The following is a 26804-nucleotide window of genomic DNA, read 5'->3' as shown; positions in this document are numbered from 1 at the left end:
GAGTAAAATCAAAACGAAAATACCACAGAACGGCAACTGCAAAATATCCGTTAAAGAGAGAAGTGTTGTGGAAGTGTTGAACTCGTGAACCCCCTCGTTCTGTCTTCATTTACTCTAAACTATTGGAGGAAAAAAATGATAAAGCATACATTTTTCTTTTATTTTTCCAGGATTACATCTATTTTGTGCTGTGTAAAGCTTTTATTGCTGTATTGGAAAGTCGAATCCAAAAATTCACAAAACCTGATTCCAGCATAGTGGTGGATTAAGGCTTAAAATCATTGAAATTGGTCACTTCTATTACAAGGTTGATTCTCGAAGTGTTATTTATCTCATTTAATTTATTTAAATATTTTGCTCTTGAAATATGGATAGGGTTGTAAAACATGGCAAGTTGTCCCAAAATATATATCACCAGATAGCTTTGATAACCAAAAAAGTATTTGAATTTAAAACAACTGCTGAGATCTCTGTTAATTTCAGCAGCCCCTGTGGATATAGTATTTAGCACGTAGTCTCATTTTGAGCTCTGGTTTCAAATCATTTTCACCGTAATGCCCTTGAAGTCCAATCAATAGTTATATTTTTGAAGCAATGATTGCATGTTCCAACAAATGCCATTATAATCATTTTTTTATTTTAATGAGTAAAAAAAATAGATTTTTTTTTTTTGTGTGTGTGTGTGTGTAATACAGGGGTAATCTGCTCAGCATAGTTACAGATGCGCCCCATGTTGTGCGTTGATATGGAATACTCTTTGTTATTAATAGGCTAAACTAAGTCACCTTTTTTCTCAGTGGAAGGGCTGTTACTTCATGTGGTGTATTTTTAGAGCACTTCTGAATTTAACATCTAACACTTTTCGAGATGATATGGATTTGCTGTGAAGTAACTGCAGTTAAAATATTTTCTGTATTATTTTCTGTATTACCTTTACAACTGCAGAGAAAGCTGTGAGACACCTCAAGCTTCTGTTATCAAAATGAACAACATGGTGAATCTAAAAGTGAATGTTGGTTCCTGGTTCAATACACCAAGCGAGAGAAAGGGAACACAACCTCTTCCCAACAAGTCGTCTTGTGCACAGAAGATTATCATTTTTGCAGGACTTTGATGATCTGCCGTATCTGAATCAGGTTAAAAAAAAAAATCCATGTTTTTTTGGAAACCAGGCCAAAAGTGAGCTGGATTGCCTAATGCTGGATCAAAGAAAAAACATAGATTAAAAAATCTAGATAATTGTTATTTGGATTAAACTATAGACTATAGAAAAAACACACAGATAAACTATATCTAAAGCAATGTAGAAAAGATTCTATCGAGACATTGTGTCAGATGTGTAAAATATGTCTTATGACTGATTTTGTATCATCAAGTGTTACTTTATTTGGACTGCATATTTGCGTTCGCCTTGGGATTACTGTCAGCTGTCCTTCATGACAGATCTTTAAATCAGAAGCACAAAAACATCCCACAGGTTGAACTAAATTCAGCTTCATTAGAAAAAGACAAGAACATTTAATGTCTCTGCACGGTCGACACAAAAATCAAGCAGCCAAACGCTGCCTGAAGGTTTTCTACAGACACTTCATGAAAGCAAAAACATGTAGACATTTAAAATTTCTCTCTGCAATCTTCTAAGTCAATCTGTCACCATGTTTTATTCTCATCAGGTGTGACTCAGCTGTTTTATATATTTACACACGTTATTCATCAGTTTCAGTGCTGCTTTAACTGTTTGTAATCCAGTATGATCATCTCCTGGCCTGTGAGATAATACAAAATAAATTACAAATCTGTTTCCAGGCATGCACACTCACACCTCACTCATTAAAATCAATTGGTACTAATTTCACATCTTTGTTTTTTATAATCCTTTATCACTTTAATTAACACCAACTGTAGTTTAAACAAAAAAGAAAATAAAAGAAAACAAAAGAAAACAAACAAACAAACAAAAAAACCCAACAACAAATGTTCCAGGAAGGGGGAGGAGTCTCAAGAGACAACAGGTTGATGATTGGTCGGTATGTTTTCAAAAACCACATCAAATTGTAAATTCTATAGTAGATATACTCGTTCAACAAGTCTGCATATTCTGTCACATTAGATACATTTGACGTAATGTGGAAGTCACCAACTATCACCACTTCAGTGTTTAAATATTAACTGCAAACCAGTCGACCAATTTAAGGCTTCCGAGGTTTGACAGCGGAGTCACGTCGATCTGTCACATCCACAAAAAGTCCGGACCGGGCCTCCACCCTAATCGAAAGGCGTTTCCTGATGTAACTTCAGAATAAAAGGCCCCAAAAAAGTAGTGTTGTGATGTTTTTTTTTTCTCTTAGAATATAAGATTATCTCAACATTTAAATAAATCACTGCATCTTTTGTCTTATAAAACACGCTGATATTGTCACTTCAGTGAGGGTTGGAGGGAAAGAAACGAGTTTTAATCTGTCGATTTAAACTTTACAAACTCTGACTGGTCAGAGTTCGAGGGGTTTTATGGAGGGGTGGAAAAGGGTAACCATGAACTTTTCTTTTGAATTTTTTTAAAGGAACATTGTCTGCAAAAGAAACCTTGCATTTATGGTTTACACTGTAGTACCATGCTAGCGCTGCTCGCCTTGTCCTAACCGTTTATCAGCAAATGGAGAATCAGTGCTGTTGGAAACTACAACACACACACTCTACTGTTTTTAACTCCATTCTGCCCACACGCCTTCTACTTTCACCCAGTCAAAACACCAGAAAGAGAGGACTGAAGGTGTGAACGTTTAGTGAGAGTGGTGAGGGGATGTAAAATAACAAATTGTTTGTACAGAAAACAAACAGAAGTAAACAAAGCAGCAAATGCAGAAAATCACACTTCATGCTTTAAAATTTGGGCAGCAGGAAAAAAAGGGGGAGGTGGGTGGAGGAGATTCACAGTTTTTTCAGTTATGCTGCAGAGACAATGAGGGAGTGCATACAGGGCAGGGAGATGCTAACAGGAAGTTAGCAATGGCTGAGATGCTTCTTTGACTTCACTGAGCATGGGTGTGGTAACATAAGCTGAGGGCAGAATGGGGCTAAAACTACATTCCTGGTCTGACTAAAATGGATCTGCTTTGTTAATGTAGAAAGAGTCTCTGTGTTTCCAACACTTGGTTAAATTCTTGGCTTTGCCAACTTGTTTCTTACAGTTTCTTTGAGAAATGAAGCCTGCTGTAAAGTACGCTCTGCTCCGCACTGAGGGTTGGGATGGGGGAAGGTGGGGGCAGCTGTGATGTTGGGAGGTCCGCAACTGGAGGGACAGGGTAGGGCAGGAGAAGGCAGGGGGAGGGGGGATGGCGGCAGCTCAGACGGAGGGAGCTTTGCGCTGCAGTAGATATTGATGGATGTCGTCAGCGTCGCGCTTCAGCCAGCCGGCGTTGAGGAGGATGTTTTCACAGCACTGCTGCACCGTACGCTCGGCTGCCGGCGCTGGGTGACTCTCAAAGAAACTCTGTCCAGGTACAGAGAGAGAAAGAGAGTGTTGACTGAGGAAGGAGGCAAAACTCAAAACTACTTTAATGAAGCCACACATTCATGGCACTGCCCTCCTACTGATTAAGAAAGGCTTTTTTACTGTTACATGTTACACATGGGAAAATTCCTGGTGTCTGCTGCTAAGTGCTTAACAGTGGTTAAAAAAAATTGGAGGCTGTCATTTTATTACGCTTTTTTCGCCTCCCAGACTCCTGTGCTGGTAATGTGACTAAAAACTCTGAATGTCCAAATGAAAAAAGAAAAAAGGAGGAGATCATGTGCATCAGAGATAATTTCATTCAGTTTCTATAAATATTATCACTAAATATTAATGAAAAACAGAAATCTACAACTAGGAGTTCTGGTGAACCGTAAATTGTGAGCCATAATGACTTCTGTCAAGGGTCTCACCTTCACTTCAGCGGCCATCTTATCAATAGCAAATCCATCAACTGTGAGCTGTGGAGAACAAAAGACATGAATAAACAAACAGAAACACACACACAAACACACACACTGAGAACGGCTATGAAAATCAATCTGATCACTAAGCAGTCAAAGTATTCAGCCTTCAATATGGAGCAAAGATTACGAGCAGGTTACCTTGATGAGCCGTGATATGAGGAAGCCGCCCTGGTAACGGTTGTAAAGCTCCTCCCAGTTATCTTTGACGAACTTCCAGGCGGCTTTCCTGCCTTGTTTACTGCTTCCTGCTACGCCTCCGATCACTGACACCGTGTCCTGGGGACGGACTTCTTCCTGTTGGGTTGAGAAGCTGAGACTTAGCTTGAGTTCAGCTGGGGCGTCATACCAACATTACCCTGTCACAGAAAGCTTCTCCTGGCAGCAGGAGGCTGATGTGAGCCAAGCAGCCTTTCTATGAGTTTTAAAATGTCAAATTCAAGACTTTTGAAGACCTTTAAAAACCCTTATGGATGCAGTTTAAGACCTATTCAATGGTCATATGACAAATAACTAGGTATGTAATCTGTGTAAGGGGTGGCAGCTGCAGAGCTGTACCCTCTGTAGAGAGCTGAGCGTAATAATGGCACTTGCCCTGAAATTCCTGCAGAACATGTTATTTTAAGTATTCTGGTTAAAAATGAAAACACACGTTGTTTTAGAGACAAAAACTCTAACACTGAGTGAGCCAGGTTTTATGTACCGAGAGGGCAAAGGTAAGGACTTTCTGGATGAGGTCAGGGGCTGAGATGGCACCCAACACTCGCTCAATGCGGTTTTTCTCCTCCTGCATGTCGGCCTGTTTGTGAAGCTGAAAAAGGGGAACAGAAAACAAATATTTCAACAAACATAGAGACAGTTTGTCTGAGAAAAGACAGAAAAGTAACTTTATATATATATATATAAAAAATAAGATGTTATTGACCCTGAAGATCTTTCTGAAACATGAAAGTTGTATTCTTACCTTCAGCATCGTGTCCAATGTGGCACTGTCTCCATGCTTCAGCACTGTTAGATACACCTGAAAGATGATAACTCAAACTTAACTTTTCCTACATGCTGTAAAGGAATATAATCTAGATTGTGTCTCCAAAACGCTAATGACTATGGTCTGAGTATCATGTTTGCTCACCGGGCTCCTGAGGTCTGCAGGCAGGATCTGTTTGCCGTCCACATGATCCCGGAATCTCCGCCTGGCCTCCTCCAGGGTGGGTTTGTGGCCTGCCTTCCCCAACTTCCCCAGAACCAAACCTCTGAGCAGGGCATCCAGGTGACCTGGTTGACAGGAGTGTTACACTCATGTTACCATCTTTTTCAAGCTGCAGAACTGTGATCACAAGAACTCTGAATAACAGGGTCTGAGTCCAGCTCCTCACCTTCCCCTGGTTTGCTGTCCCAGCCGAGCTCCAGGCCGATGGGGGTAAAGAGGTCTCTGATAAACTCCTGGATCTCTTCGTGGAAGTCAGTGTGAGACAACAGTGAGGACAGCACTCCCAGGTTGCAGCTGAGGTCGCTCCACACCGTGTAGTTTGGCTCATTGACAAAAGCCTCCATCAGCTTCAGCACCTCCACTGTGCTGATCATCCCGGCACGAGACTGAAGCAAGAATCAGATTGAACACAAAGGATACATTAAGCTGTAACCTGCAGCACCATCTCTCACAAGCCTTAACTAAGCGATAATAGAAAAAAAAGCAGCACAAAAAAAATTAACAATGGGAATTATTTTGGTGGTTTAGACAACTGTCTGAATATTTTACAAGTCAAAGAACTCCTTTGGTAATTTCTTTCTTATCTTTGGGGAATAAACGTGTCTGAGTTATCGGGGTTAGACAGACTTCAGGGTGACAAAAAGTTTGAGCGAAGAAATAAGAGACCTGACATAAACTTTTTGCAACTTGATAGCTGATCTGCAATAAACCACAAACTCTGAAGTTCCTCCGATTGTCACTAACAGCTGACTCTGGTGTGAGTCAACAATGAAATGACACTTTAAAAACTGAATTTAAGATGTTTAAATAAAAAAAGTTGCATTGTTAAAAAATTAATTGGAAAGAGGAATGTAGTACTATTCTAAAAATAAAGTAGTCAATTGAAAAACAGGTGCAAAATTATGGTTTTCGCATTAAATAAATAATAAATAAAATGGTAACATTGTGTTGATTATACTCAAAGACTTTCTGTCTGATGACAAACAGTTGAAAATTGAGTCATGAAAGAGTTCACTCATTTTATTAAAGGAGCAATTCATTTTCTGAGAAAAAATTGTGATGTGCTGAGACAAAGTAAAAAAGTAGCTATTCACATCCACTGTGCTTTCTGAAGAGGGACAGCCTTGAAATATTTTGACATTTTTCCTTCTTTCTTTTCTTCTTTCTCAAATGACATTATTCTCCTAGCCTACTAGACTTTTACCTTTCATTACAAGTGTCAGGGATCAATTTCCATGTAACTCTAAAAACTCTGAATCTGTCGCAAACATTGTGTGATCTCACTGTGGTAGTTTGCACTTATTTACAGCCTGTGGTATAAACCCTTCAGCGAAAACATTTCGAGACTGCACTTTGTTTTTCAGCTCAAATATTCCCGAAGGCAGAGAAGAGGAGAGGAGACATTGTTGACAATGTATGACAACAAATCACTTCTGTTCCTGTGTGAGGGCATCAGGACATCTTTATTTTTATGAAGACTTAGATTAAATATTTCATTTCTCATTTTTTAAATTCAGTCCTCATGTCATTTTCTCCTCTGCCCCTTGTGTTCATTCACATGTTCCCATTTTGAAAACAATCTGATGTCAATTTGTTTATTGTTTCGTGGACAGTCCCCTTTAATTCACTATACAGTAACAGAGGCAGCTTTAGCCTTTCCAGCTGATTTGCAGCTGTAGTTCCTGGCCAGTGTTTATGTGTGCTACTTCATTTATGTGAAAGAGAGAGTTTTACCAGGGAAAAGAGGTCGTTCTGGAGGCCGAGTCGGTCCACAGGCTGCAGACTGAGGTCTCTGACGCCAGGCAGCAGACTCTCCAGCATGGGCGAGCTGTACTGAATACGATAGAAGCCCACGGTGCCGGGGTTGATCTGTGAACAGCAGGGACACAACTGGGTCAGACTGTGGAGGGGAAATGATGTAGTTTCAACCTTTTACCCTCAGACTGAGTACTTTTATACAGCATGGTTTAGAGGGAGGAGGATTATGATATCATCACATTAAAGCTGGAGGGTTCAGTCAACAATGGACTCGTCACTGTGGGAACATTTCCCTAAACTAAGCCAACACTGATAATTCTGACTTTGAACTAACACTGAAAGAGGATCACGCTCTTTATATTTGGCTGAACATTTTAGTTTGTGTTTTAGGCTGTGCCAGTAACATCAAACAGGCCAACTCTAACAGAGTTAAAGGAACTATTTAGAGGTTAGTATCAGCTGTTTCAAGCCTCATTCATTTTCACTTCCTTGTTCACACAAATTTCTTCCTGATGACTCCTCATTCAAGTAACATAGACAGCTGTTCTAATTTACAACTCACACCCATAAAGACTGAACAAGCTATCACACATCGGCACGTGATGACAGAGGTACCCTCCCACATGCCAGAGGGAAAATGTAAAAACCTAGGACTAAGAAACTGTCTTCAATTTAGTCAGAGTGAACTGTGTGTGGTTGATGGAGGAGTTGTGGGTGCGACTGTTATGACCACATCTTCTACTTCCTTTCTTCTTGACTAAAAACCAGAAACTCCAGCCTGTGAACTTGAAACCTGTACTTGAACTGTCTTTCACACAGCATGAAAACAGGGCTGACTGAGGCACTTTCCTTATGGCTTATCAAGTCAGGGTAAAGCCTGGTTTATACGTCTGAACAGAAATAACACTGTAGCGCTGTAGCCTTTCTGCACAGCCTTATTTTACTACAGAAGTCTAAACACATTCTTTAAACTATATCTACATGTTGAAACGGTGTGGACTTCAAGCCCTGTGACTGTTCTACTGGGCAGTATTGTATTTTCTACACAACATTTCCAGAATCACTGTTGTTCATCCTTCTCATAATAAACTGCAGCATTTATCAGCTCTACCTTGACATAACACAGTGTTAGTTTCTCTACAGGGGGTGAAGTGTCTGGGTCCTGCTCACCTTACCAGTATTCATATTTGTATGACCACCTGCTACCTATACATGGCCACTTCTACAGTCATCTATGACTTTTATTATAATAATCCTTTAAGTGTCACTTCACCATCAAATGACCACTAAGCTAATATCTGTCCATTTGGTTTGCACCTTCTGAGAGATTTTTATTTCAGTTATTTGTATTTTCATTCTGTTATTTTCACAATATTCAAATTATCAAGAGGTAAATTGATGAATCAGCTCATCCTATATCATCATACTGACTCAACCTTACCTTGACCCACTGGTCGGGACTGACGCCACTGAGGGTGATGGTCGTCTCCGGTCTGTCCAGCAGAACCTTAAGCTTGGTGCACGTGGGGTCCTCGCTGGTACAAATGCTAATGGGAACCATCCAGCTGGGGCAGTCCTCACCTGAATAACAGGCGTCAAAGACCTGATCAGAAGCTGGCATGCCAAAGTGACCGTGAAACAATGGGGTGGATTCTGGTAAAAGTTTAAGTGTAATCTGGTAAATCCTCACCATTATGTGGTCCACTGGCACAGAACTTCTTCTGAGATAACTTGAGTATTCGGTCGTCACCTTGCTATAAATACATTTCAAATGAGAACATAAAAGAAAGTAGGATTACAAAATAGGAACTAGTTACAAGATAAAAACTTCTGAATCTGCTGTTTCTCTTTTTATTTGTGTAGTCTCTCTTCATAGATGGTAAAAGGAGACTGTATTGTATTTTTGCTCTGTTGTATTCTAAAAGGCTGGACTGTTTCAACAGATTTATTCAAAATGAAAAAAAAAAACACTTAAAAGAGGGTTTAAATGTCTACTAAGTGATTCAAATTAAACTCACTTAAAGATCTTTTTTCACCCTTGACAGGCTCATGATCTTATTTTAGGGTCTGACAACATTATAGAAAAGATCCCTAAAAAGATAGACCTTTATGTTACAGAGGAAGATTAACTTCATGAGAAACAGATTTTACTTTAGTCTTTTTAAAGCAATCAGACTCCACTAATGATTTTACTGGAGGGAACAAAGGAGCTTTTTCAATTTCAAGTTTAGTTTTAGTATTTTCAGTGCAGAATTGTTGGTTTAATTTAGTTTTTAATTTTTGTGTGTTTTCAATCGGTTTTGTCACTCACTTTTAGTTTCTTATCTCAAATGTTCAATTACAGTCAAAGATAAACCTGAAATCTAGACACAATGTGTCGTGTGCTGCTACTTTCTGGTGTTAAAAAGACAAAGTCAAAAATTGGGATAAGGCTTTGATGTCCATCTAAATAACTTGCTGTGTGTATGATCAATCACGGCAAAGACAGTTTAGATGACGTGCACATCTTGTTACTGCAATCAGGCTGAGGATAGAGTTATAAAAAATGTAACTGAAGAATATCGAGTCTTGTAAATTGACTTTGTCTGTAGAAGAAGTCAAGTTGTTTTCAATTCTAGGCCTTTAGGCTTGTTGTGTGTGGTTAATTTTTGAGATAAAGTTGATGTAAAGTCTCATGTTCTTCATTCACGCTGATTCTACTAAAGGTGAAGCTGACCTGTTCCTGGTCCACCACTATAATGGGAAAACCCATCTGCTTGGTCCATGAACCCATCACTGCAGCAATAGGTTTTCCACTGGCCTGTTCCAGACAGTCCCACAGGTCCTCTGTTGAACACAGGCGAGAGTCAGGAGATTGAGAAACCGTGAAACCAATTAACACAACTGCTATAAAAACATCTCCAGCATGTTCGTACCTGTTGAAGCATTTTTATGTTGGAACTTCAAAAGATATGCGTTCATTCCTTTCCTGAAATCCTGCAAGGAAAGAGTCAGAATTGAATCTTAAAGAAGAGGATGCTGCGAGGAAGTTGAACAGATGAGATAACCGACCTCATCTCCAATGTAGTTGTGCAACATGCGGATCACAGATGCTCCTTTGCTGTAGGAGATAGCGTCGAAGATTTCATCGACCTCTGATGGATGGCCCACGTTCACCTTAGCACAAAACAACAACAGAGGTAAAGGTGTTTTTTTTCCCAACCATCATTACATCAAAGTCCTGCTTCACCTCAAGGATGAAAGCATGTTTCGTGCCAGAGAGATCATTTTACATTTCTGGTTTCTAAGATCATGACACTTTCTTCAAAAACAAAAAAAACATGCAACGGCAGCTTTCAGTCTCACAGATTTCAGCTCCTTCACAGCTCACCTCGATGGGATGGCTGCTGTCCAGTGCATCTAGGTCCAGAGCTCTGGTGTAGTCTGCAGAGACAAACTGGGTCCAGATGTCATACTCTGGGAAGCAGTGGTCCACACACAGATATTCAATCCAGGATGCAAAGCCCTCATTTAGCCACAGATGAGTCCACCATTCCTGCATGGACACAAACACACAAACTAAGATTTCATGTATGATGTGTATTCCAGGTGTTTTCTGCGGTATAAATGGAAAACTAAAACAATAAAGGGTTTTGATCTGTGAAAGAAAATTACAGATGTCTGACACCAAACGAGTGTTTCAAAGATTCAGGGACTGAGTAGCTGCATTACTGACTTATCAGCTGAAGATTTCCTCCCAAAATAAACTTAACATTTGGCCTATGCACAGCCCAAAAACATAATTATAGATATTAAAGGTCTTGTTTTATTCTTTAATATTAGCTTCCAAAAAAAATAAAAAGTACAACTTTAAAGTGTGTAAGGCTGAGAGGCTGTCTCTAGCTGAAATTATTGATAGAGAATTATGGAAGGTTACCATGGTGACCAAGTTCCCAAACCACTGGTGGGCGAGTTCGTGTCCGACCACCAGTGCCACCCACTGCCTGGAGGATGAGCAGGAGTTCTTGGGGTCGATGAGCAGAGCTGTCTCCCTGGAAAAAGAAAAAGAAAAGTTCATGTGTATGGTCTTGCTGTCAGCAGAGGCTCTCATCCTTCCAAACATCGAGATGCAACATCACTGCTCTGGTGTTTGTTGACAGAAGCTACATGACACCCTGTGATTGGTTATGGTCAGTGAATCAAGCCTACTGCTGATCACATTGTCCAAACAGCTGACAGGTGGACACTCGTTTTGCTAACCAGAAAACAAACAAAAAGTTTAAACCTGCCGGGGTGCCATTTGGCCTAGTCATTGAAACGTTTGCCCCACGCACATTGTCTGAAGTTCTACCAATCACAACCCTTTTCTACATCTACCTCCACACTACACTCCTCATGCATCCTGTTTCCTATCATTAACAGAAGCAAATCCTCAAAAATATAACTTGAAAAAAATCTAATTAAAATTTAACATCATCCTACATTACACAACAGCCATTGGCCAACCTGCTCTCTGACTACTGGCACTGGCACTGAAAAACTGCTATCAGTTGGGATGTTTGTACCCAGCATGTTTCACTGTATCATTCAGTTAATTTAATAATCCTGATATGAAAAAGGTATAAAGCCATTTGAAATTTGGACTTTTTTTCTGTACAGAGGATAATAACTATATTGGTTAAATGCCAGTATTACATGATCATTCTTTAAAAACTGTGATAAACTGTTCGTCATATTGACTTTGAACCCATTTTAAGTTACAGAGTGTAATTTCAGAGTACTCTAGTGCTGCAATTAAAATGGTTATTTTAATTAATGAATAACCTGTCAGTTATGTTCCACGATTAATAAATTTGTTTGGTTAATAAATGAACGATTGGTGCATCAACAGTTGATAAAATAGGAGCATGTACAGAGCTGGATTACATAATTTTTAAGTCTACACCAGGAAGCAGGTGTTTTTATGCAGAGCTTTACACAAAGTAATACTATAAGCTTAATGTATGATTTAAGGTGTAACTTGTGCTTTTACTGGGACCGCAGGGTGTAAGCTCAAAATTCAAATCGAACTCAGCTACATTTGCACAAGACAGCCAGCGTGACAATGCAGTTTACACACAATATATGAATAGAGAATGATGAGGTTTTGCATGTCTTAAATCTGCTGTTCACATCACAACCAAGCTCACCTGTAGGTAACAAGGCCCCAGTTTTCCATGGCACCTGAAACAGATGAAGAAAATGCTTTAAGTTTTCACATTTTTCTATTCAAAAGTTTCATATTGGTGGATGCAGAGTGACTGACAGCAACTCACCAGCAGCAAAATCAGCAATAGCTATGAGATCAATTTTAGGCAATGGATAAGGAACACTGAAGTAGTCTTTGTAAAAAGGTAAGGTCTTAGTCGCAACCTGTGTGAATAGAAATGTAAAAAGACATTTTAGTCAGTATGAAGTTTTGTGATTAATCCAAATTCAGCACAACGTTCTTACCTCCAGTGCAAATTTCCCTTGTTCTGCCTTCCCCACAGGTGTGTAGACGCGTACCGTTATACCATCTGATGATTGGCTCTCCACAAAATCATATTCACCAATGACAAAAGCTACAAGGTATGTGGACATGATGGGTGTGGTGGCAAACTTCACTTCCACAAGGTTCTCGTCCTCTGGATATGGCTTTCGATCAATGACATTCTGGAGTGAAGAGAATTTATATTTATCAATTTACAGTAAGCTCTGATCCATACATACAAAACAAGAAGTGATAAGTGGTTTTACTGGTATTGGTTTGCCCTCTAGTTGACACAATGCACTAAAATAGAAATTCAAAGGTTTAAAACACAGAATTACTAGACTTCATGCATACATACAAATATACCTATATTCTATATACAGTTCATGGTTTAAACTTGTATGTTCTTTTAAAGGAATATTAAAACATCATTTGGGACCTGTATTGATGGCTTTAACGTACAATAATATACATATCTTGGCAGGAAGGTTTCAGTGTTTTGTTTGGTTTGCTGAAAGATCAGAGCACAACAGACTTATCTTTTAAGTATCTATGCTGACATTTATGGCAGTCTGTTTGGCACTTATCCCAGCATTAGTGGATATCTTTCACCATCTGTGCTGGTGTTCAAACCCTCCTGCTTCACAGCTCTACCAAATGCAGTCTTGTGTTGCAGTGGGCTTTAAAGGTCACACTTTACTTGCTGGGAAAATAAATTTCAGCAGGTATGTGAATACAAAAGGTCAAGAGCTGGACTCACATCGATGTGTGACCTAATCAGATTCCGGTGCTGGAAGGTCTGCCGTCTGTCTATAATCATTTATATCATTTTATAAACATTATCGAGGGGTTTCCTGCATGATATTCTGAGGGTATTTCTTTTTATTCCTTAATTCAATTTTGCTTTCCATTCTAGCTGAAAATTGATTTGGATTCAACACAACAGGAGAGGACACTACAAAAACCCAAATACACAGCATGAAAAAAACAGACTGCATTCACAAACGGGCCCACGTTCTGCCTCATCATCGACCTCTCTATGAACCCTGTTAGCCTCAAGGAGAGTTGTTAGGGAATATAATCTATGCCAGATGATGTTTTCTGATGTAATTTAGCTGCAAACGCCTTCAGCTGGAATCAAATGGGCAGGGGACAGTCTGACTAATACAAAAAGAGATTTTTTTATATGGAAAGTGACCTCATTTGACTTGTATAGTAGTTACATTTCACATGCACTTATACATAAAACAAGCCAGAAGAAGAATGAGCAGTGACTGTCTGCCCTGTGTTACATAAGCTTCTAGGAGAAAAGAGAGGAGGGAAAACACACACACACACACACACACACACACACACACACACACACACACACACACACACACACACACACACACACACACACACACACACACACACACACACAAACATTAACACAGACACACATGAAAGAAACTCAGCAGCAAAGTGACTCAGGCAGTCTGGGGTCTGGCGTCTCTCTGAAGGCAAACATTTGACACGTACCATATTTGACAAGGCTACCCGGTCCTTTGGAACTATCAGAGAGATGTCAAAGGTGGCCTTAATAGCAGGCTCGTCCCAACAGGGGAAAGCTCTGCGAGCATCCGTGGCCTGGAGGGAGGATGAGAGAGATGGGTGTTAAGACTTGTTTTCAGGTCTTGTAGATCAGAGCCTGTTGTTGTTACACTTCACTGTAAGTAAAATTCATTTTATCAGTAGGGTACTATGAAATCTCAGCATATACACAGGTAAGGAAGAGTGTAAAAAGCATTTGTTTACATATCAGACATCATAATACAGAAAAGGAGAAAGGACAGGGTCAGAACAATAAGACTTGAGATTGAGAATAGAGCTGAAGTGTTGACAGAAATAATTCAAACTACTTAATAAACTGCCAATCAAACCCCTGAAACAACTGACATGGGACAAAAAAAAGCATGAAACCGGAGGAAATATACCAAGTATGAAGTGTGGCTAGGCTCCAAACTGGCTCCAAATGTCTGAGACCCACTGAGATCATTACAGGCATTTTGGTTTTGTCTTTGGTTATTAACAGCAGAATCTTAAGGATTATGTGAAATCTTTACATCTCTGACAGGATCTCCTGTGTCAAAGTAGCATTGTGTCACTTGTGATGCAACATGTCAAGTTGTGAGAAGAGGATCATGCTCAACCACAATAATGGCCTAAAGTCTGGCCAAGCGTCTCTAAAAATGTTAACGATGAGGCCGAGGTAGGAGCCACTTCTTTATGATGCCGACATCAACAATGTGATTTTGAGGGAACCCTCTGTCTTTGATGTGCTGCTGTCTCCTTTTCATGTAAAGGCCCCGCCACTGCTGTAGTAACATCTTGTCACCACCGAATCCAAAACACAGCTGAGCTAAAGTTTCCATTTATTAATCATGTCTGCAAATATTTCTTATAAATCAAACGCTTTTGTTACCTACAAGCTCAGAGATGTCCCATCCATCCTTTTTTTAAAGAAAATGGATAAATCAGTGTCACAGTTAACAGATAACTTTTTTGAACAGAAATGCCCCAACATTAAAGGTAAGCTAATTTTTGCTTTGTTACTAATTATTCTTTAATCTCATCACGAAATGAGAAACAAGAATCAGACAGACTGAAACTGTCACAAATCCTAACAATGAATGATGCCTGCGTGTTGAACTATCAGCATCCTAAGCCCCATGCATTTGGTAAATTACAAAAAATAGTCGCCTTCATCAAGTTAGCCAACCCCCAACCTTTTTTCCACCCTCTTCTGATATGTTACCAAATTTAAGAATGGATATACTGAGACAAGTATTAATGAATCGGTGAATGAAAATAACGAACAGTTGCTACACTACATAGGAATTCTGTTAAATTAAAAACACATAGAGGTGTAGACAGTCAACCAACTCCTTCTTTTAAAAATCTTTCGCATATTTAGTGGGAAGTTTTCCATCTCCTGTGTGTTTACATATGGAGCAGCTTAGACTTGGTACATTTCAGCAAACTTTCATGTTCACCTACTCAAGAAGTCTGAAAATATCAATGCAAACCTTCAGACTTTATGTAATTTTCCACAAGTCAAAGTGACACAGAGTCTGTCATGTTTCTGTGTTCAGCCTCTGGCTGATTCCTCTCGTTGCAGGAGCAGGCAGCACTTTTTTTTATCAGCGCCAGGTTAGATGTTTTTCAGAGCTCGCACACTAAAAGCATCAAATTTAGTTGTGGCATTTGAGGCACTTGCATGGAGCAGATAATTTTATCCAATAAACCACCTTGGAAAATGAGTGCAGATCAATTTTTTCCAATTGGATGCCTGGAATAGCTCCCATTATAGGCTGTCTGACTAAAGGTGCTGACCAGTCACTGCTGTTGACCTTACTTCTCTGCCTGTGTTCAGGTAACTTTCACAATATTAACCCATCTGCTGCTGGGAAAAATGGACGGCTATTTGGGCATTTGATTGAATCTGTTTGCCTCGAGTACAGCTGCATGTCAAGATGTAGTGTTTAATCTAGAAAAAGTTGTTGGATGCTTTTGCATACAGGCATCTACAGTTCTACAGTTTCATTTAGCTACGCTTTTGTCCAAAGCGACGTATACAACACAATTAGGGATACACGATATTGGATTTTTGCCAATATCCGATATGCCGATATATCGAAACCCCTTTGGGCCGATACTGATAATCACAAGTTTGTTTGTTTTTTTCACTGTAAAGAAAGCTAAGTCTATCCTGTACTGGAATTTATATGTTACTCTTATTGTGACGGTCTTGTTTGTTCAAGAAACACACATAAAACAAGACAAAAAACATTTGATTTTACCATAAATAAGAAATGTATTCTTTTTTCAAACCCAAGATATTCAGTATTGAAATACAGACAAATAATTTCTTTAGATCACATGAACTTTAAATGTACAATGCATTTTTAAACATAACCAAGTTGCATTTGATTTTTTTGAGAGCTACTGTAACAACCTGGTGACAGACACAGAGCTCTGCTGTGCAAATAAATGAAGTGCTACATTTTATTTAAGGAGCTTATTTTTCAGATGGAAAATAATAATCCTAACTGAATAGCACCTTATCGGCTGTGACTATCGGCAGAAATGTTCATATCTGCCGATACCGATAAACTTGTTTTTAAGCTTTTATCAGCCGATACCGATATTGTACCGATAATATTGTGCATCCCTCAACACAATGTGTCTGGTTATAATAATAATAATAATATTGATACGTAAATTCTCATCAGATTAGTGCCCAAGCGAGCTGGACATCATCACAGTGGGTTAAGTTCTACCTGTTATTAAAAAGACTTCTTCTCTGCTAGCACAAAAGTCTGCTAATTCCCGATTTGTCAACTCTAATTAGACTACGAACATACCAACTGGAAAGCAGAATACTTCTCATGGAGTCAAAGTCTAGATTCTTTGTTTTTCTGCAGAATTTATAAATAGACATTAAGGCTTCTGTATATTTCTTGCCTGCATTAGTTCTGGACGGGGAATCACAAAGCAGTATCCATATGAAAATAATACTGTCAGTAGGAGTGTGCCCTAACAACAGCCCTAACTGGATATCCTCTTTCATAACTGCATACCTTCCAGTGTGCATACACTGTTGTGGAAAACCTGTGTGTACACAGCAGGTGTTTAACCTGCAGGTGAAAGCAAATCAGACCCCTCCCCCCTACCGCACTATATATACCAGACTATTGTGACCTGGTTTAAGGCTCAGCTTTCTCAGAAACACCTCAACACACAGGCACATTTTCAAAACAAATAAAAATAGGAGCATATCTTACATATTGCTTCATCTTAGGGACAATTATGGCATACCACAAAGTGTCACATGACCTTCATACTCTCCTGGGTTGCAAAACAAGCAGCGAGTTAGGCAACACACTCCACTTTCCCAAAAGAAAACATCCCGCCTCCCTGCGGCTGTTCCCTCACCTCAAACTGTGTGACAGCAGCGTAGCGGATCTCTCCAGCAGAGGTTGTATATTTACTTCTATAGAATCCCTTCATTTTGTCGTTCAACTCCCCAACGAAGTCTATCTTCAACGTGCCGGAGCCTGGGGGAGGAGAGTTGCAATGCTCATTCAGCCACGACCAGAGGCTGAAAATCTGTTACTCGTCACTAGCAGTGATGATGGAAAAAAAATCCATAGCAAAGGGAGCCCTTTCTTACCTTTCTGTAGAGCGCTAGGAAATGACAGCGTGACTTTTTCATCCTCGTTTTGATAGTTAAATCCTGTCGCATTTATTTCTACAAAGAGAAAGAGAGAGGAAGAATGGAGCAAGGCGTAGTTAAATCCAAAAGAAGAGCTTAAATGATGAAGCAGCGTGATTAAAACAGAGGAAAGGTTGAAAAAGCTGTGACCCTTACCATCTCCTCCTTGTGGTGCAAAAGAAGCTGTGATGATGTCGATGTCAGCACAGTTCATCACAATCTGATTTGTGGCTTGTGTAACCTGTAAATAGTGACATAAAACAGGGTAACTTATACTTTGTGCATGAACTTTGATCCCAATCTGTTTGTCTAACATTACGTTGAATAAAAGTAAAACCATTTCATCAAATTATCCCCTCGCCTTGAGTTTTGAGTTTGGGAAAAAAGAGTTTATTGGTTGCATTTTCTTTGATTTTAAGATAGCAGATAGAAAGTCCTAAACAGACTTACTGCCAGGTAAACCTAAAGAGGCTTAAGGGCAGGACCGCTCGCAGATAAGGAACCTGTTAGGTTTTCAAAATCAGCGGCAAAAACAAAGACAGTAATGTAAACAAAGCGAGGGGAAGGCAGACTCTGGGGCTTCTGACTTGTGATGTGAAAACAATGGATGTGACTGCTGACCATAGTGGTATGCTTGGATGCTGTGCAGTTTTTAAAGAGGGCAGTAATCATGACATTCACAGTTTGTGGCACTGAATGTTGGATGCTGCTGCTGTTGTTGTTGGAGACACTTGAAGGCTGACGCATAGGCAGTAATTATAACTTATGCTGACCAAATGGCAGAAAACTGCTTCTTTCGGGTTGGTACAACCACAGATATGAGCAGGTTGGTACTAAACTGAACTGTAGTCACTTCTTAGTAAACACAGCATTGAAACTATCAGGAAGACTCAGCTGAAAAGGAGAAATGCAATTTTCAAGAGGAAACAAAGCTTTGAATATATTCAAAACAGAGGGTGTAAAGACAGCCAACAAAATTCAGTTTCACTTTGACTCTCATGTTCTTGCTTAAGATTTTGTTCTAATTTTGACATCCGCATGAGAACACGAGTTTCATGTGTTCAAGTTGTTGGTGAAACCATGTCTGGTAATGTTGGTTGACTTGTTCATGTCAAGCAGACATTTGTACAAGTGAAAACAGTTAATTCCCCATTTATTTTTTTTAATCCCAATTATGAGTAAGACAACTGGTCAAATTTAAGTCCATAATTTCTCAGTTAATTTATAAGGGATAGCAGCCCTCACACACATAGAGGCAAATATGTCAACATAAGAAAGAGAGCTTTTTAAACTTGAGTTTTTCAGAACTGAAAAATTTCCAGGTTGGTTAAAGAAAAGTTTAAATTCAGGCTGGCTACCTAGTTTTAAAGTCACAAAACATTCAGAAAGCAAGTGAAATAGAGAAAAAAAAATTGACGCAGCTTTACACAGGATCACAGAGTTAGTGGGCGAACTCCCTGAAATCAGTTTGCTGGGTGTGGCCAATAACAGCTTTCATGAAGGTGAACATCCACATGCCTGTGCTGGTTACTCATTGCTGAAGTCGAGTGATTATAAGTCTGTTAAACCAGACACAGCTTGAACCACTTTATCTCCGGTTTCTAGAGCCAAATACTGGCACCCTACACTGTGCTATGGGAGGACATTTGTAATCTATGCTAGTTTGCATCCAGGTAGTGGAGAAATAATAAATGATAGCAGTAGATATTGACAAAAAAAATGACAGCTATGTTAGGCCTTCAATAATTATCTAAACTGACTAAAAAATATAAAACCCATAAATTTTCTTTTGGATCCCATCACAGCTTGGCTGCTGAAGGAAGTCTTTCCCTTGGTCTGATCTTTTCTACTAAAGATGATCAATGTGTCTTCAGTGACAAGCTGCGTGCCCCAACTTTTAAAAGTTGCTGTAACTAAGCCTCTTCTAAAAAAACCTACAATTGATTCAGGCTCTTTGGTAAACTACAGACCGATATCGAACTTCTCTTTTATTTCTAAACTATTGGAGAAAGTTTCCTGAGACAGCCCTGTGAATTTGTTCATAGCATCAGTCTCTTTAAGATCTGTCAGTCTGGGTCCAGAGCCCAACATAGCACTGAAACTGCACGGCTGAAAGTAACCAACGATCTACTTTTGGCTTCGGACAGTGGTCTTCTCTCAGTGCTCGTCTCGCTCAATCATAGTGCCACTTCTGACACTATTGGTCATCAAATCCTGCTGAGATTAGAAAGTCTTCTCGGTATTTCGGGAAGAGCTTTAGCTTGGTTTATATTGTATCATTCGGATCAGTGTCACTTTGTTCATGTGAACAATAAATCTTCTTTGCACACCAGGGTGCATTATTGAGTTTCTCAAGGTTCAGTGCTCAGACCAATTCTTTACATCTTGTATATGCTTCTTCTTGGCTCTTTAATGAGGGAACACTCCATAAACTTTCACTTCTATTGAGATGATACTCAGCTTTACTTGTCAATGAAGCCAGAAGAAACCAGCTGCCTATCTAAACTTGAAGCATGCCTAAAAGATGTAGGGACCTGGATGAGCAGAAACTTCCCAACCCAACACAGTCGAGGCAGATGTCTAACATAAATCTGGTTCTGCCCAAGGTTTCTGCCTGTTGAATTTTTTTTTTTTTTTTGCCGTTGTATCTTGCTAAATGCTGAAAGTGCTGTGATATTGGTGGGTCAAGATGAGATATGACTCCTTATCTTGTCTTGATGTTGGGTTTCTGCAAATAAAATTTTACAAACATACACAGGTCTAGACCTGTTAATGTTTTTGGAAAGTGTCTTGAGATAAGGTTTGTACATATGATTTGTGGCTGTATAAATAAATGAAGATCGTTTGACTGCTTGACTGAATGAAGCTCATTCAAACAACAACCATCACAGATATAGAGCATGGAGTGTGTGTAAACAGCACATTCTGCTTGAAAATTAAAAAAAATAAAAGCCGGAGTATTCTTGGATTAAGACGTGTAGGACATGGTAATGTTATTAAAGTTTTAGGAAAATTCCAGTACCTTCTGAATAAAGCCTTCACCTTTTATACCACTACCGTTTTAACACAGAAATTTACCAATTAGCAGTCCACAATGTGTTTTGAAGCCAGCAGTTTAAAAATCCTGATGTTATTTCAGATAAGCATTTGGGCTGCACAACAACAAGAAAAAGTGACATTGCAATGTCTTTGATTTGGTTATATGCTGTACATAGAGCAACTAAATAAGAGACTTTCACTCCAGATATATGTTCATCTTTACATCAAACCTTTATGATGTATGAATTGTACAAGATCTGCAATTAGTTAAATACTGTGATAAACATAAGAGCTTTGATATACATAGTAGAACGCTTATTCGCTTTAACTCAAAGTTTCTGTCTGACGTTCTTCAAGTTTAACCAATACCAGTTTGCAACATGTCCTTCCTGATATAAAAAAAGGGTCCCAAAGGCTAGTTCTTTCCACCACTAAATGGGCACTAGCTAATCTAAAGATGATTGCTGCTTGAGCTGAATGAAAAAGTTTAAGAACAGATTTTTTTTTACTTTATATTTAGTTTTTCTTATGCAATGTGTTTCTTAAGAATACTCACATTGCCATATAACAAAACAGACCTTTTTGTGCAACTATAGTATTTTAACAGAGGATTAATAAAAAGTTCCTTTTCACTTGCCATGCAAGGAGAACAGAAGCACTTATGTCTTTTTACTCGTATGAGGAAGTAACCAATTTCTGTTTCTGCAAGGTTGTGGAATTACACAAGGCCGCACTTCAGGTGACTTCAAAGAAGCAGGATGACTTTTCAGTGTAGAACTAGTTTCTTCAGTTTTGCTGTCATCTCTGCCTCCAGTGAAAACCAGGGACTCACTGAAAAGTTCAGCTGCAGGATACCAGTAAGCCCTCTTTGTTACATCTGAAGTGGGCTTTAGTTTTAATGCAGGCACATGCAGGTAGCTGAGTGGAGCAGATAATCCCCGGTTCCTGCTTTAGGCTTAATGTGATATCATTTTTTTCACTGTAACCCTGCTCTACCAATAACAAATAGATGTACATTTATAACAACAATATTTTTTTCTGTCAGAAATTAGAATTAGCACCTGCCATTCAAAAAACAGGCTATTTAATTGCCAATTATTTATTTATCTGCACACCCTAAGGGATGAATAAGATCTGATTTTAAAAGAAATAAGGAGGGTGTGTCAGGAGGAGTCATGAAGCCACAGGGCATATACAAAAGGACCCTACTTTTCTTAGGAAACACAACTGCAATGAAATCACAGAACAACAACAATAAACAGTTCCTTTTTTAAGTATCTAAAGACTATGAGCTCTCAGCATGCACTTTTGAATTCCATATTTGTACACCATTTGTACTTCACTTGAAAGAATACAAGCAAAAATGTGAGTTTAATTTAAAAAAAAAAATAAAAATAAAAAAATAATGGAGGTAAGGGAAAGAGGTAAAAACATAGTTCTAAACAAGTATTCATACCTGATGAATATTTACACCGTATAAAAGACCTGAACATAATTTTTTTTATTATTCTTTTACAACAGATTACAACAGCATAAGTGATTTTTGAATCTCTTACAACTATTATTCACAATCAAATAACCCATCAACTCCAAGTCTTTTGATTTAATTAATCAATTTTTTACAACTTTTTAAAAATCTCCTTAATGTTTTTGTCTCATCAAAGTGCAGATGCCAACACTACTCTAAAGCTTACTGTACTTCTATTAAAATATAAAATGAATGCATGCTTTTTCATTTCAAAATATAGCCCAAGGTTTCATTGTTTAACCATCCCACAGATGGACAGAGGAAAAAATACATTTTTTGGTTGTCATTTACGCTAATATACCAGATTTATATTAAATAAATCACTGGTTTTGTTGCACCAGACTAAGGTCACGTAAGCAGCATTCTGAAAAAATAATTATCACCACATAACATAGCCAAACTATGAATTAAGACTGTTGGACTTTCCTTAAAAACATAACTGTATTCTTTACACAGCTGTCTGCTTTGTATTCCACAAGTAATTTACGTCTAATGGGTTCGAGTTATCTAATCAGTTTGGACTTGTTAGGATTATTTGATGTCTAAGTGATTGTGAAGCAGCTTAAAACCAGTTATAGTTTTCATTGCTGGTTCCTGCATGTGCTGTGTCTGTCTGCTGCATATGGATATTTTAGTAAAATTATACATATCCCCATCCTTGCTTTTATGGTGTATTTTATTGTAATTTTAGCCCAAGACATATTCTTTTAAGACTAGACTTTAAAAGATAAATTAATACATAAAAATATTGTATCATAGAAAGAGATGTATATTGTATGTAATAATGTGGTCTCTGTGTGATAAGAGTATTTAAAGAGGAGTATTTAAGAGAACTTAAAATGAGGTACTGAGCTTAAAGGCCTTTCTTTGTGCACAATAGGTGGATTTATAGTCAGTGAAAGCACACAGTGTATCTCTGAGGTAAATGCAAAGTGGGCTGGTATGCTTTTTATGTGTGATAGTTATACAGTAACTACTATCTACCCTGACTTAAAAAGGAGACACAGAGATGCCAAATGATTTACTGACCTACTGAGGTTGAATTAAGCTCACAAAAGCAGAGTATATTCTTTAGAGTTCAGCCAAAGAGCTGGACATCAACTAGAGCTGATCTGAAATAAGAAATGAGTTCAATTCAAGCAAAAACAAACAGGTTGAAAGAAACTACATGGGGGCTGGTACTGTGTAGCACTACACCCTTTTTCTGATAAATTCAAGATACTTTCATTTTCTGGGTTGCTTCAACACAAAAATGTATACTCACTGGTAATATTTCTTCAGTTTTGAAGGTATCTTATAATGCAGTAATCAGTTTTTGTTGCACCAGTCTATCTAAGGTCACTAAAGCAGCGTTCTGAAAGCATTAATAAAAGCAACTCGGTCAGGATTCAGACTTCTTCATAATTCTGGTGTGGTGCAGATAGTACCTTACCTGCACTTACTGTTGCCAAATTAAAGGAAATCGTCATATATGACTGACAGAGATTATTTAGTCTGTTTTGAAATTAATTCTGTATATTTGATTTTAAGATCTTTTTGGGAAAAAAAAGAAAGAAAAAAGTACTAAAGAAGAACTAAAGAAAACGAAAAAAGAAACCCTGTTCTAGGAACAGCAGAAGCTCTACAGCTGTCAATTGTAAACTCAGAAAAAAATAAGTAAAAAGGTTTCTCTTTCACTATGGTTGACAAAGTTGATGTCAGAAGTCTGGAACATAAGCACTACAAACTGAAGTAAATGTAATACATAATAGCTGAGTTATTAGTGGCAAGTTACTTAATGAAATATAAGTTAACTGCTGCGCTGTTTAAGTTGAATGACAGCTGCTCAGTTCTTTTACTGTGTTTTCAATTTCTTAACTCAAGTCACAAAGAAATGTAGAAAAATAACCAATCTAAAAATACTGAACTATTTTGTGATAACGTTGCTTCTAAATGCTTTTTTAATCAAAGGGAGAGGCAGAATTTTTGTTTATGTTTTCTTTTCCATTTAGTGCGTTACAACATAATGACTGTTATGTTTGTTTGAAAAAATTGCAATGAATAGCATACTCAGCAGTAAATAGAATGATCATTTCGTGCTATCCACTGGCAATGTTATGAAAACTACTAATGCTTACTCATGATAACTGTGACATTGTGACCTCAATACTGAAAATGCATCAAGGAACTGCTGGAGACAAACACCACATGGGCCAAGGACAACAAGATCATTTGCATATATTATTTGTTGGATAGCACAAATAATTTAATACAAATTGAAAACTCCTTGTCCAGCCCAGACAGCACTGTAAACAACAACACCCTATCCCCTGTATTTCAACATCCAACTGAAATACATTGAAATTAATCATACAATCACATTTTATTTTAACAGGATACATTTGTGTCCAGACAATACAGTGGGTGATGAAGGCTTCAAGAAGTTAGTAAAAACAGCACAGATATGTCAATCCTTTATGCATTCAGCCCTAATATTTATAGCATTGTTAGAGCTAGATGTAAAAGTCTTTTTATATTGGCTTATACTTCAGTGATTAAACAATATTCAAACACACTCGGGAGTATTTTTGGAGCCATTGAGAAATTTGTTTGTGTGTTTACTCCATTTTACATCATGTATTTAATATTTTGTTTACAGTAAATGGCAGATTAAGTTTGATGTCATAGGTCTTAATCGGATAAATTTTAATCCTGATTTTAATAGACTGATAGTTTGGCACAAGTGACATGTGAATAATTTGGCAGGTGAGAAAGGAGTGGAAAAACCAAGGAAGGTGAATGGTGACTTTTTAGAAACTTCAATCTTGTACATTGCGACTTTATTTGACAGTTAATCTCCTACCTTACAACTTTAATCTTGCAGCATTATGACTTTATTTTATTTATTTATCCAAAGGCTTAAAGGCTAAAACTTGTTTTTATTGATATCTGTAGCGACTCTTTTGTCTGGCGGACTTCGATTAGCCTTGTTGATGAAATGTGCAGTATAAATAAACTTGCCTTGCCAAACATTAATAATTGATAGATAATAGTGTTGACAATACTGACTAAAAATCAAGCCACAAGTTTAAGCCATGTTAAGGAAACTGATGCAATTAAACACACCTTTTTATGATTCATCCACCACGTGTCGTTGTAAGGTCAGGACGTGTTTATATTTAACATCTAACTTAGTGGCGCTGAATGGGTGAGTAAGGCGGGGGGTGGGAGGGGGCGACTTCATGTTGCCATGATTTAGCAAACACCAGTGACTGTTAGCCAGCCATTACTTGGCTGGTCAACACCTACCCTGACTAAAATCCGATAAACTGATTGTGACTGGTGGTAATGCATAGCTTTTACAAAGGGTTAACGTCGCTGGCACACAACAAACTGCTCTTAAAACATACTGCCAAGCTCTGTTAGCATGCTAATGTCTACGCTATGAGCATTTGCTAAGCTAACATGAGAGTGCAAGTCTGCTGTGCGAGCTACCCTCATTTTACCTTGTGGCTGCCAGCAGATATACCCACCCATGATTTCTCCACTCATTAGTCTCCTTTGCTTAGTTTATGGAATCATTAGCACGTTAGCAACCACTAGCTAGCGCTGCCAACAGCTAACGCCATTATCAAATTGGCTAGCTCCTGGTTAACGTTAGCTGGTCAGATTACATAACAAGATCCCCGCCATGCACACACAAATCCATCCATGTATGTAGACACACACTCGGGTTCACGTACCTCAACCACCGCCTCCAGCTTGCCCTCGAAAGTGAAGTCGATCAGGTCGGGCTTCAGACATAAGCCGTAGTTAACGGGGTAAACGTCAGTTGGTAACCGTACGAAGGGCCTTCTTTCGGGCATGGTTCCTGTATTTTGGCCGGCTGCGCTAACGAAGACGCTGCTGTGTGTGACTCTGGTTATCGCTCTAAGCTTTATTAATACAGAGCTGAGCAGAACGGGCCTCGACAGTGAGGGTGGACAGCAGGTAGTGAGTCTGTGTGCGAATGACAGCGGAACCCTGCGGCCCAGGAGCAACAACATCAACTGAAACCCTCTCTGCACTGCCAGCTACAGTTCTGTCCTCGTAGACAGCCCAAACAACTCAAGTTAAGCAGCGTCGACCTGCAGACACAATACGTCATCACGTTTCAGCGTACGTGCCAAACGCGTGCTATCAAACACATTTACTATTTGCCTTGAAGGCCTCTTTGACTCTCACTTCCCACCTTATTGGTTGACCAATTTATCATTTATTTTTTATGTATACTGCACAAAGACAATTATTTACTCTTGTTGTACTATATACATAAAACAAAATCATTCAGTATTTATTTAGTTGCAGAGATAAGGGAATTTCTCCCAATAGACAGGCTTTTTTTTTTCTTTTTGCTGAACTAGACCCATAGCCATTTCCAACGACAGTGTCGGATTTACAGAGAGGGATAGAACGAAATGGAAACAGGGAGTCCATGGAAACACCAAGCAAACATGAATACATTATCATTTATCTCTGACAGAGTTTTTGTGTACATCTGTGTTTGATATGATCATACCGGACAAGC

At 38.6% G+C, this 26804-nt stretch overlaps 1 protein-coding gene across 1 annotated transcript; it reads right to left on the bottom strand.

The window, feature by feature from the left end:
- Positions 1-1478: 1478 nt before the first annotated feature.
- Positions 1479-26363, bottom strand: npepps (aminopeptidase puromycin sensitive). Its single transcript, XM_074695627.1, has 23 exons — positions 25981-26363; positions 17848-17932; positions 17650-17727; positions 17412-17533; positions 13956-14063; positions 12416-12616; positions 12238-12334; positions 12112-12145; positions 10860-10974; positions 10314-10478; positions 9995-10099; positions 9859-9919; positions 9660-9769; positions 8634-8697; positions 8385-8524; positions 6920-7054; positions 5352-5571; positions 5108-5250; positions 4940-4996; positions 4679-4786; positions 4117-4272; positions 3925-3972; positions 1479-3490 (listed from the first exon to the last, which is right to left on the bottom strand). Exons 1-23 carry the CDS (start codon positions 26281-26283, stop codon positions 3344-3346), a joined length of 2802 nt encoding a protein of 933 aa, XP_074551728.1. The 5' UTR covers positions 26284-26363; the 3' UTR covers positions 1479-3343.
- Between the last annotated feature and the right edge of the window lie 441 nt (positions 26364-26804).

The sequence above is a fragment of the Halichoeres trimaculatus genome, unplaced genomic scaffold (genome assembly GCF_033239565.1).
Source record: "Halichoeres trimaculatus isolate MK-OKI-2021-1 unplaced genomic scaffold, fHalTri1.1 fHalTri1_scaffold_2, whole genome shotgun sequence".
Lineage (NCBI taxonomy): Eukaryota > Metazoa > Chordata > Actinopteri > Labriformes > Labridae > Halichoeres > Halichoeres trimaculatus.
The sequence above is the reverse complement of the archived record's forward strand: the minus strand, read 5'-3'. Positions and strand labels throughout refer to the sequence as shown.